We start from the raw sequence: 13,580 nt of genomic DNA on the forward strand, positions 1-13,580 counted from the left end.
CCTCAAACCTAAGAAGGGCTTTTCCCAAGGTTTTACACAATACCGTTTTATCAGTTCTTACGCATCTTTCATCTGTGTATTCCCATTCAATTCATTTCATATGAATTAATAAATTTAAAATTGAACGCGAAAGCAGTTAGAATAATTTCATCGCCAACACAGAAATTCTATTATTAACGATATTCAGAGTGCCTACCATGTTCTACAGGTATTGAACTTTGATTTGTGAGCCATAACATTAGAAGTAAGCTGAGAAACTGTACAATACATTTATTTTTTATAATTACGCAGGAATTAATATAATTATAAGTTTAATTTAAATCAAGGAATATCTCTGCGTATTGTTCCATACCAGAGTGACTGAGAAAAATCATATCACACCGGGTAGGAATCGAACATACGACCTTTGGGTTACCGTGCCAACGCCAATACCATTGGACTACCGAGGCCACGAATAATCAGGCCTCGGACATCCAATTTAAGAATGACTCGATCTGGTTCACATTATTATTTAATAATTTTTTAAAGAAACTTTCTTTTATCTTTGGTTTCATGTTGGCGTTGCCAAATTCATAGCTTCGTTGTATGCATAATATATATTTATTTTTCCAATATCATACAATAATTGTTTCAGCTATAGATACACTGTATTATGTTCCACATCGTTATACCAATATTCAATATGTTCAAAGGTAAAGTCCTTATTAAAACTTTGGACTATTTTTGTAAACTGTTGGTCGTTTTACACTGTAAATACATATGTTGGAGGTTACCTATTTCTTTGGAGCAGAAGGGACAAAATAAAAATATTATGTGCCACATTTGGTGTTATTAGATTTTCCTTTTTCTGTACAAAATGTTTCCTTACCAGTGAAATGGTATAGCCAAATGCTTTTGTAATTAATTTTAATCTCATCCTCTGGAGTGCCTTCTTCCCAGGTATGTATTTCTTCCAAGGGAAAAGACTTTGCAATGTCAGAGAGCCCTAATATTTAGGCCGCCTTTTAAAAAAGGGTTGTACCAAAGCTTCGTATTTGTATTAAAAATTTGGTGGATAAAAATAAATTTTAGCTTGATCCATTTCTTGTTAAATTCAGTATCTGTGGTAAACGGATGTGCTGAATAGGCGCTTAAATAAAACATCTTCCCAGAAATTGCCAAGAAGTAATATTTCCGACAGCCAGGACTCATACGTTATTATTTATATAGTGCTTGTTGAAATATTAGAAAACTGGAAACTTTCTCGAACGTAACATGGTTTTTTGCTAAGCCTTAACATGCCAAAAAAGTTACCTGGTTAAAAGGAAACACTTGTTGCATACCGTACTGCAAAAGTAATATGCTTAGTTCTAAAGGAATCAGTTTTCATCTTTTTCCAAAATATAATTTTATACGAAATGAATTAACTCTGCCTCCATGAGAAGCTTTAAAATTGCCCGGTATTATAAAAATATTACATATAATTTTAATTATTTATACCATAAGAGCAGAAATACATTATCTTCTTATACTTAGTTTTAGTAACATTATATATTTTACCGTAAAATATATTATCGAAAATTAACATTAGTACGTTCCTTATACACGTGAGCCGACGCGTTTCTTATCTGACGCAAAATTCTCATGAGGGCCAAAACGCGTCTCCAATTGGCTTAAATATGACTTTTTGGCTAGCCATTCTAACCGTTTAACCGACCGACCGGAAATAGCTCCTTCCCAGATGAATTTGGAGAGGGGAGTAGAAACCGAGTATCTTTTATTGAAGCGTCCATTGGTAAACTAATAAACTTGTAATTTGACTGGTTTTCCTAGAGTTAAATCCATTTTCATTAAAAAGCTAAAAACATCAACATAAACTTGTGGTATAAATTTGAAATCAAAATCAACATTTTTAAAACAGAAAACTACAGCCTCCAAACCAGAGTAATTGGTTTTCCTTAGATAGAAATTGAAGAAATGTAATTCTGCACTATGACTTTGGTTCGATAATAACCTTTTACATTTCAACGTTATAAACACCTGCCACTGAATATCTAGAGTTTTCAAACCTAAGCCTCCCTCGTCTACTGTCCGCGTAACTACATCTTTACTCGACCAATGTGAGTAGGGTCTTCGAGCCGGTCCCAGGGAGTATACAGTGGAAGGCCTCCACCCAATCCACCCATTCCTCCTATTCCTCCAATTCCTCCTGCTCCTCCCATTCCTCCAATTCCTCCCGCACCGCCGTCCCGCCCGCGAGTACCGTGGTGGTGAACAGCCAAAGGTAGGGTTAACTAGCAAAGTTATGTTTAACGAAAGAGTTACGCAATACTTAGGTGGTGAACGTACAAATGCAGGGGTGGTACAGGTGGTGAACGTACAAAGCTACAGTTGAGTGGTGAACTTGTAAAGGCAGCAGCCTTTTGTGTATTAATGGTTGACGCTCATCCCTTTACCCCCTCGTCGAAAAGAAGGGTTATAATCCTGACTGACAGACCCCGCTTCCGTTGGGTGGTGAACTTGTAACGCTATAGAGAGTGGTGCATAAGAAAACGTACAGACTGTACCCCGCTAAAATGAAAGGTTTATAGAAGGTAGCAGCCTTTCTCTGTATTATTAATTTCCTACCGAAAAGAAGGGTTTTAATCCTGATTGACAGTCCCCGCTTTTCGTTGGGTGGAGAACGAGTAAAGATAAAACATCAGAGGTGGTGTACGTGTAAAGCTATAGAGAGTGCCAAAGTGTCCCGAAGAAACCCATTATCCTAACTGGACACCTTAATTTGGAATACGTCACTTTCAGCCAATAGGGAAAAAGAGAGATGCTCCTCAAAAATTGCTCAATATTGTGTTTGGGGTAAACATAGAATTCACCGCCCTCTCGGACACCGTTTAGGTATACGTCATTTTTAACCAATGAGAATCTTGGTGGCGAACTGGTGGTGAACGCGCAAAGGCGGGGTGAGGGTGAAGTTTTCAAATCTAAAAAGGGTATAAAAAGTCCTGGTACGAGGTGAAAAAGGTATATTCAAGATGTATTCGTGTAGTATCTGTTCAACCGTTTTCTCCCAAAAGGGAAATTTCAACCGTCATATGATATCAGTTCATGGTAATACCAGGTTAAAATGTCCCGTGTGTGATAAGTCATTTTCGAGACGCGACCTTTTAAATCGTCACCAACGTAATTTTAATCACGGGGCGGTCCCCGTTACGGTACTGAATTATCCGCATCCACCGCCGCCGATGACGTTTCTCCAACCCGGACCGTCTTCGAGGACCCAGCCGTCCCCGAGATCCGAAACGTTTTCCCGGCCAGAGCTGTCCCCGAAGCTAGAGACGTTTTTACGGTCCGATCTGACACCTCGTATCGTTGCCAACCCATCATTCACTCGTTCAGGCGCACCACATGAATTACCACCACCAAACTCGCCTGTAAAAAGGGTCTCATCACCCGAATCTTTTTCTCGTAAAAGAGTTAAAAATGGTAAGTTTCTTCAAGAAAATTTTATTATTTGTTACATAAAGTTTTTTTTTATATAGATGGTCAAGAAGACAAAGTGATTCATCAATCAGATCCCTTAAACCATCTATTAGACTCTCATGCCGAAGACGAATGGCTTGGTGAGCATTGGGATAATATTCAAGCCCAACACCAAAAACCAACCGCAGTTGGTTCAGCCGTTGTTGACCAGCAAGCCGTCGACGCTCCTAACCCATTCACTAACCCATCCACTAACCTACCTACTAACCAACCCACTAACTCACCCGTTAACTTACCCATTGCCCTTCCAGTTGGTCAACAACCACCAGTGCTACCAGCTAATCCACCAGCAGTGCTACCAGCTGACCCACCGGCCATCCATCCACTTCAAATAGAGGAGGTTAATGCGCTTGGTGACGCAATTTTTTCGGCTCGTATAACGGCACCAGATGGCGTAACCGACCCTGTGTTATTTATAAATGAACACCGTGCTAAGGTTGAAACGTATCTTCAAAACAAACTGAGTACCAATAAAGGTATCAAGTGGTATATGGTGGTGCGGGCACGATATACCCGTGAACTTGGCAATACTGGTACGGACGTTGAGGCAATGCCGTATTTCAGGGGTTTTACACACGCGACGCTTTCACCCGAGGTAATCCATGAACAAATAAACTCTAGTCGAGACAAAATTGCCGACTCTATGAACAATTATGAAGGGTTAGGAAGTGGATGGGTTTGGATAGAATTTTATATTTACAAATAAACATTATACAATACTTACCACTCGTAGGTGGTACATATTTTCAATTACCGCCCGTGATTGAAAATAAACGAGCTACGGTAAATGTGAACCCTGAAGACCCAAGTGACAATAAATGTTTCTTGTGGTCAATTTTAGCACATCTACACCCAACCAATAAACGATACGAGAACGAACTCGATTTGTGCGGTATTACTTTCCCATTCGAACTGGATGCTTATAAACTTAAAAAGCTCGAAGAGGCGAATAACCTATCAATTAACATTTTCGCGTACGAAAAGGGTTATTTCCCGCGTTATGTAAGTGAAAAACGTGTACCCGAGTCTAGGGAAATTGATTTACTTTTGGTGACAAACGGTAAAAATAAACATTACGTCTTGATCCGCCACCTAAGTCGTTTGTTCAGTGGATTCACCAAACGTGACCACAAGACGTTTTATTGTCGACGGTGTCTAAAAAGGAGTAATTCTGAAGACATTATCAAAGACCATATGCGCGACTGTAATGTTCACCAACCACAACGCGTGGAGATGCCAACCAAAGAACCAATTTTAAAATTCAAAAATTTTGGTTGGAGTCAAATGGTAAATAATTTAAAACTTCTTTTAAATTCGAAATATTTATTTATTTGTTTCATATAGGTTCCTTACACCATTTTCGCCGAGTCGATAATGTCAAAAATAGCGACATGTTTGCCAGACGCAACATTGTCATCGACCACGACCCTAGCCGTACATGTCACGTGCGGATTTTCATACGCAATTGTCAGTCCCACTGGTACGTTTGATCACTTGAAATTCTTTTAATTCTTTATCTAATATTTATTTACTATGTAGGAAATCTCGTAAAGCACGAGACCTACAGGGGACAAGACGGTGCGTTGAAGTTTTTGAATATGCTTTTGGACGAGTCTACGGCTATATCGGAAGCGTTGAAGGAAAACATTCCTATGCAACTTTCTGAAGCTGAAGAAACATCCTACCAAACCGCAACTCATTGTTACGTCTGCGAAGAAGCATTCACCAAACCTTCAATTAAAACACGTGACCATGACCATTATACAGGAGCGTATAGGGGCTGCGCCTGTCAGAACTGCAATTTGAAAATGAAGGCGCCAAAATTCATCCCGGTTTTCCTTCATAATCTGAGCAGGTAAGTTAAATGCAAATATGCTTAAGGTATTTTTTACTTATGACATGAAACATTTGTAGATATGACGCACACCTCATTATGCAACAAATTGCAAAAATCAAAAATAAAAATATAGACTGTATCGCTACCAACAGTGAAACATACATTTCTTTCACTTTGGGCAAACTACGGTTTGTTGATAGCATCCGATTCTTGCCAGCTTCTCTCGAAAGGTGGGGCTGACAATTTTCCGCAATTAAACTCGGTTTTCACACCTGAAGAGGTTAATTTACTTCTGCGAAAAGGGGTTTATCCGTATTCCTACATGGATTCGGAAGATCGTTTTAAAGAAACACAACTACCACCTATCGAGTGTTTCTTCAACGATTTAACCGATGAGCCTCTGAGTGAAGCCAACTACGTGCATGCGCAAAACATCTGGAAAACTTTCAACATCGGAAATTTGGGTATGAACACTATTAAAATAATAAATATGTATAATCTTTAATTGAAAATTTTATTTTTAAAGGACGGTATCACGACATTTATGTTTTGTCTGACACATTACTTCTGGCAGACGTCTTTCAAAGTTTCCGTCGTATGTGCATGACGTATTACCGACTAGACCCCGCCCATTCCTACACAGGTCCGGTGCGTCTAGACCTTTTTCTGGATGAGGACATGCATCTTTTCATAGAAAAAGGGATACGAGGTGGAGTTTCAATGATCAGCCATCGTCTCGCACAGGGTAATAACAAGTACCTGGAAACACACGACCGTTCCAAACCAGATAGTTGCATCTGTTATCTCGGTAAGAATAATCAAAATTTTAATAATAAATTTAATTATACAAAAAAAAAATATATATATATATATATTTTAAAAATTTTATTAAAAAAAAATAAATAATAAAAAAAAATATTAAAAAAAATAAATAAAAAAAAGTTATTTAAAAAAAAATTAAAAAAAAATTACAAATTTTATTTAAAAAAAAATATTTTTTAAAAATTTAATAAAAAAAATAAAAACAAAATTTAACGATGTTATCTTAAACATATTGTAACAATTTGTACGGTACTGTCATGTGCGACGCGTTACCAATGAAAGGTTTTGAGTGGATTGAACCCACCCCTGACTGTCAACGCGAATTTCTAAGTTGCCCCGACGACGCCTCTGAGGGATTTATTTTGGAAGTGGATTTGGAATATCCGGACGCATTACACGACGAGCATAACTGCTACCCGTTAGCTCCGGAGTCTATGTCCATTAAACCGGAAATGCTTTCCGAGTATTCCAAAACCCAGATGACTGAACTGAAAATCCCTGTTAAAGAGAGCCTACCGAAACTGGTGCCCAACCTAAACAACAAAGAGCGATACGTTGTACACTATCGCAATCTCAAGTATTACGTGGAAAAAGGGCTAAAAATCACGAAAATCCACCGAATTATGAAATTCGAACAAGGTGCCTGGTTAAAGTCATATATTGACTTTAATACAGATAAAAGGAAGATGGCCGCCAACGATTTTGAAAAGGACTTTTTCAAATTAATGAACAACGCTGTCTTTGGTAAGTAATTAAAAATTAAAATTAAAAATTTAATTTAAAATTAATTTTTTTTTGCAGGTAAAACCATGGAAAACTTACGTTTACGTAAGGATTTTAAATTGGTTACGACACCAGAAAAGGCTGTTAAAAAAGCTAGCTCGCCCGCGTTCGAAAAGTTCACCATCTTCCAAAACGACCTTGTTGGAATTCATTCCGCCAAGAAAAAGCTTATTCTAAACCGGCCCATCTATACAGGTTTCGCCATTTTGGATCTATCGAAACTTTTAATGTATAGATTTCACTATGAGGTCATAAAGCCACAGTACGGAGAAAAGGTCAAACTTCTTTTTACCGATACTGGTACGTATACCCTCTTGTATATAGTATAGCTCATTTCTAATGATTATTTGTAATTTACAGACAGTCTCACGTATCAAATCCAAACACCGGATTTATACGAAGATTTCGCCCAACAGAAGGAAATGTATGATTTTTCTGGATACCCCAAAAATCATCCTCTGTTTGACGAAACCAATAAAAAGAGACTCGGAAAGTTTAAAGATGAAATGGACGGTACACCTATTGAAGAATTTTACGGACTGAGACCCAAAATGTACTCTATTTTGTCCGCCAAAGGTGAGAAAAAGACTTGCAAGGGTGTGTGTAAACGTGTTGTGCAAAAGCGCGTCCGTCACGCGGAATATCGCGAGTGTCTTCTGAACCGTAAGTTAACTATCGCGGAGATGAAGCGCATAGTGAGTAATAAACATATTGTGACGACTGTGCGACAAAACAAATTGTGTTTAAACCCGTGCTATGATAAACGTTATATTTTAGCCGATGGTATATCAACGCTCGCGCACGGACATTATAAAACGAAACAATAAAATATTTTTATGACAAATTTATTGAGTATTTCTTATACATAAATTCTACAATCATACGATCATTAACATTTTTGTTTTTTGAAAATCTTCGCAATACGTTAAACATTTTTATTCCCTGACACAAATTAATTGCAAAATATATACAGCAACCACCGCAAGCTTTACTAGAATTTCCTTGCAATTGAACAGAATTATACGTGACAGTTAAGCTGTTTTTATCTATAAAATAGTTAAATTTAAACAAATCAGGCCTGTTCCCGAAACTCTCGAAGAATGTACAATTGAGTGACCTTGAGAGATATATCAAACACCAATGTTCTCCGACCCCATTGGACGTATCAGTGTTCACGATGTAAAGTGAAGGATACGTTTTCACATTCTTGGGAAGTTTGTCGGCAGGGAAGACTCCTCTGAACAAATATTTGGTATACGGGTCATTCTTGAGTATGATTTCAAGTTGTTGCGAGTCCATTATGAACTTTGATCATATAAAACTGCTCTGTTCTTGTCGATCTCGACCAAAGATTGATATTCGGAATAGTAAATCACGCTAACTGTTGACGGCAATGATTCTCCGAATATTAATTCGAGACGAACGCTCCCATTCTTTACCAGGTTGAAACAGTCAGTTGAACTTCCATTGAGGTCGGGAGTTAAATCGAATACGAATAGTGCGTTTCCATTGGCGAATTCATCACGGTCGATAAAATTTCCTTCATCAATATTCCATTGACCAGTTTGAAGAAAGAGATTAGCGTATGATCGCATAAACAACTTATCTTTGAAATTTGGGTTTAATGGTTTTGCCGGGACACTACTACCATCAAGGTATAGGGCGATTTGAGTTAACGAAAAATTTTTAAAGTTAAAAGGTGACATTTTGTAGTCTCCCAAATACGCATTCTGGTCCACAAATCCGATCACCACCTTACTCGGTATTTGACCATTATATAAGTTGTCTTTGACGCATATTTTGTTCCCTTGTGAAATTGAAAATGAATTACACTCCGTACGGGTGATGGGATATTTCATTGTTGCCAATTCCAAAGTTTTAGCGTGGGATAACATAATCTCTGGCGTCAATCTAACTTTTCTGACAAACATTGATGCGTGTGTGAAAATGACTTTGCATTTTTCACCGTCTGTGTGTAAACAAAACTCGTTTGAGCTTTTGATAAACTTGAAATTTAAGTCTATCAGGTTAGGAATAAATCGATTTTGTTGACAAATATCGGCTCGTACAACTCCTATCATGTCAATCACACCTTCTTGGGCAAATTTTGCGCGTTTCGTAAATCCGTCGTTATTGAAAAACTCGTCAAATTTCCCAGCTTTGTCTTTATAGAATAGAGACGCGGTTAAGAAACTTTCCTTGGCTGGCCCACCATATGTCAAGAGCGTTTGAATCATACTCTTGTAAGGATACTGTTGAGGGCATGACGTAACTGATCTGTCACCCAATGATACGTGAACTTCGCCAAAGAGACTGTGTAAAAACAAATTTTCCGGGCCAACTTTGTCCGCAGGAGTTGTGGTTTTAGATACAGCGTCGTGAATATCGGGTTTTGGTAGAGTTCCATCTGCTTTCACAATTTTCACTTGAACTTGAAGTAAAGTATATTTCAAATCAATGTATGTCTCCGATTTTCCAGCGATACTAAAGATAATTGCTTGGTTTTCATTTATGTTTGATGTTGGATTATATTCAACCCATTGACTTCCTATTATGCCAGTTTGAGTATAAGGTACGTGAAATAAATCAAGTTCCGAGCTAATGCTGTTCTGCGAACTGGGGTGGGCTAACGACATTGTTCTATGATTACGAGAATATATCAGACTGAAGCAGAGAACGTCTTTTCTTCTTCCTGGTTCGAACTGAACTGATGATGGGAGACGTTTTACTAAGTTTACTCACTGCTTCGGCGGCTCTTCTTAAGGTTTCTTTCCCCGCCTCTTTCCCCCGAGATTTTAACGCGTCTTTAATAGACACACCACTCGAGACGTCGGAAGCAATTTTTGCTCCGGTATTTAAAAATTTTCGACCAAGGAATGTGGCACCTTTTTTGAGTAAAGGCATGGCTGACCGAAATGCCGAGGCTAATATATTTCCAAGACCATATCCTCTTTGCACGGCTACTCCACGGTATACCGGAATTGATCCGTGCCCAATTTGATTTAAATAATAGTTATTATAATCGTTTACGGAAACGTGGTCTAAATTACGCGGAGACATGTTTCTCCTTTGACACGTTAACCACAAATGAACGGAAGAAAGTTTTTACACCTGATTTTATAGAGAAGTCCATGTCCTTCGAGGTCTAAAATGAAGAGTGACGTGAACTTTTCCTCTTTCGAAATGTACAGGCTGACCCATTTCACTCATAATATTAATTTCAATGGTTTGAAAATTGTTATGCGCAATAGGCATATAATGAGGTCTAGAAAACTCCTTCTCAACAGTGTCTCCGTCTTTTCCTTGAATACTTATAATACGTAATAAGGGAACGTCTGAATCTCCAACCGATCGACTTTGTATGATATCGGAGTATATGAACAGAGAATGTAACCCAGCGTCCATATCACAACTAAAAGGAGCTGTCATTGAAGTAACTACAGTTACATCTTTGCCTGGATTTCTCGTGAATCCTAATATAATGGCGATTTCATGTGGTATGTAAACTTGATTCATTCCTTTAATTTCGATAACCACCCGCCGATTAGGTTTATTGTAATAAAACTCGACCCTTGAGTTAATTTTTTGTCCGTCATCATCGAGTGACATAATCTCTAGTAATTCTTCGGTAGAGCCGTAATATCCGGGAGGTATAAGAATGCTTATATCACGCATTTCATCTTTGAGATCTCTCATCACAAAATTTTCGGGGTTCTTTTCCGTCTTCTTGATTGACTGTTTTTTAGACTTCTTAGTTATAGGTTCTTCCAAGGAGTCTATAGTATCTTCTACAGTATTCCAAATTCGAACTAAACATTCTTCATTAACGTTATTCCACGTTCTAGGATAACTTATTTCGGCTAGACCAACTTCGTACGCTCCATCAAGTTTAATGGGTTCGGGTAAATACGTCCTGAACTTGCTTATAGTGTTGTTTTTGAAATAACGTATAGAAGAGTCCGAGGGTAGCGTTATATAGAAACTCATAGTACTACGATTTCTTGAACCCAAGAGTCAAAATCTGAACTGTAACCACGCCAACGTACTAAAAGTTCTTTCGTTCCGTCGGGTTTAGTTCTTTTTCTCAAAACTTTATCTATTTTAAACAAAAAGTTATCAAGGTCTTTCCCGATTTTCTGTATTTCATGCTTGTAGAACACACCTGAAATGAGCTCAGTTTTCAAATCCTCCAGTTTATATACCGGAGGGTCTCTTGGTATGCACTGCGCTACTTTGAATATTTCCTCGGTATAATTGGCTTTGTAACCCTTTTCGAACGTAGTATTATTCTTGCTTATACGAACCAAGTCACCTATTTCAAAAGGGAACGAGACTGGGGGTGAAAAATTAACTTTCCCATATAGGTTCTGCCACACTTGTTTAGAATTTTCATTCTTCACTTCAACGGGTTTGCATTTAATAGATTTGTGGTAGTTGTTATTATAAGCTTCCAATAAATCTGGTAAAACGTCGATATATTTGTGCGTATCTTTCTCCGTAAAATATCTGTACATTCGAGACTTCAATGTTCGATTGAATCGTTCTATAATACTAGATTTTACTTCGGAGTGCGTTGCGAAAAACTTGATTCCTCTACGTTTTAATTCACCTTGAACTTCTTTGCATAGAAACTCGTTACCGTGATCAGTCTGTACAACCTTCGGCTGTCGACCTGATTCTAAAATAGATTTGAATGACTTTACCATAGTTGATCCTTTCTTATCCTTGGTAGCCACAGCGAATGCGTATTTGCTAAAAACATCTATACAACATAAGATATATCGGTATCCACTATTGTGATTTTTTATATCTTGCATGTCTGCCAGATCAAGTTGCCATTGTTCGTCTATCCCATACACTATCGTCTTGTTTCTTCGAAAATTGTGTCTCACTGGTCGGTGTAACGTGTACGTATCTTGGCGTTTTAAAAATTATCTCACGTCGTTTATGTTAACTTTAATTCCCCTCTCTCTGGCAGCCCGATAGAGACCACGAATGCCTCCGTAACTACCGGCGTCCTTAACGTTGAAGTATATTTCTTCTAACTTATCCATTCATCGTACAGTTCATTTTCCGTTCGTGATACCAGTACGCGAAATCAAATAGTTCAAAAACGATAATAATAAATAATAACAAAAACGCCGTAATAACTTTGGGTGATTTTAAGTATGATATCGATAAAGAGGTTATCAACCCAGACGGAGTAGGATCGATGCCACCTTCCATGTTGAGGTATAATTCGTGAATGAAAGAACTGAAACCTGATATATTATTATATTCTTTATTTCAAATTTATCCAACTCAATAATCCATTGTCATACATTGATTCGGGACTTGGAGGTAAATAATTTGAATCATCGTACACCTTTTCTGGTGAATCGTTAGAAATAATAGGTACATTTTCAATAGGGGATTCAAAGGGGAATTTATTTTTTACAAGTGATTTGGGTACATTTTCCTTGGCCAACAATTTATAAAAGTTATCTAATCCAACAATTTCATGTTTTGGTTTGGTTTTGTATCCTTTAACTGATTCGTGTAAAATATCCATGATATTAGATCTAACTATAGGACGTCCTTTATAAATAAGTTCACCACTGGTGGACCATTCAATTTTACTGTTTCTTTCAATCCACTTGTACAAAGCAATGACGGGTTTTAGATGTGAATCTGGTATCGCGATAGCTATTTCCGAATACCAGTCTTTCTTTCTTTTCGGTTCTTCAACGAGTTTCGCTTTCTTAGTTCTTTTGTTGAGTTGTAATAAATGGTTGTACAACTCTACTTTTTGTGATTGATTAAGATTTTGATTATTTAAAACCGTTTTCGTATCCAAGTTTTCGTCAAGTTTTGGTTGCGAATTGAGTCGTCGATAAACGTCTTCGGGGACTAAGATCATCTTCCTAGCCATTTTTGATAGCTCTACTTATAGCCGCGCCTGCCGCACTGCTCACAATTGAAAGAAGTGGTGCTAAGAGTAACGGTAAAAAACCTCCCTTCTGTATTAGAATATTTTTCCGTTTTGCGATTGTAGTGGGTTTAGATATCTTCCGCAAAATATGACAATGTCGCTTCAATCTCTTCTTATGATCATCTGACAGTTTTACATTGCCACGCAGAACATTTATACAACATTCCACAATAGCTTTAATCGCGTCGTTATTAGCATATTTGATGGCGGCATTTCTTTGACAAGAATTACACTTAGACAGATATTTCAAAAACTCCTTATGATTATGAATTCTCTTCATTTTGGGATAAAAACGGCAGCCTCTTCTCCTGGTATAAGTCCGGTTCGTAGTCTGTGATCATCTGACGTAGTTGGTTTCAAATCCACCCATAAATACCCAAAGTCTCTAGCGATTGCTTGATGAAAGGCGTCGATGACGTATTTACTGTTAGTTGGGGAAATCTGTCTAGCCAAATGAAATATCGCCGATTTGTCACGTGGTGTCTTGAAAATTATCAGATAGTGCGCGTTTAAATTTAACGTTCTAATTTCCTTCCCAGGATAATACAAATTTTGCATGAGTACAAAAACCGACGTGTTTTTATGATGAGAACCTCTTATAAACAAATTCGTGACATCCTTGTTATTTGATATTTCACAAAGTAAATC

General features: G+C 37.7%; 2 protein-coding genes across 2 annotated transcripts; one reads left to right on the forward strand and one right to left on the reverse strand.

Moving 5' to 3' along the window:
• Positions 1-5,678: 5,678 nt before the first annotated feature.
• LOC149944042 (uncharacterized) lies at positions 5,679-8,077 on the forward strand. Its single transcript, XM_090176278.1, has 6 exons — positions 5,679-5,820; positions 5,883-6,164; positions 6,461-6,922; positions 6,980-7,261; positions 7,322-7,537; positions 8,019-8,077. Exons 1-6 carry the CDS (start codon positions 5,679-5,681, stop codon positions 8,075-8,077), a joined length of 1,443 nt encoding a protein of 480 aa, XP_090032404.1.
• A 182-nt stretch (positions 8,078-8,259) lies between these two features.
• On the reverse strand, positions 8,260-9,597 carry LOC149944043 (uncharacterized protein F54H12.2-like). The gene has a single exon (XM_090176280.1). The coding sequence runs from the start codon at positions 9,595-9,597 to the stop codon at positions 8,260-8,262; it is 1,338 nt and encodes a 445-aa protein (XP_090032406.1).
• Positions 9,598-13,580: the final 3,983 nt, after the last annotated feature.

Source organism: Leiobunum rupestre, chromosome 5 (genome assembly GCF_980474605.1).
Source record: "Leiobunum rupestre chromosome 5, qqLeiRupe1.1.hap1, whole genome shotgun sequence".
In the NCBI taxonomy this organism is placed as follows: domain Eukaryota; kingdom Metazoa; phylum Arthropoda; class Arachnida; order Opiliones; family Sclerosomatidae; genus Leiobunum; species Leiobunum rupestre.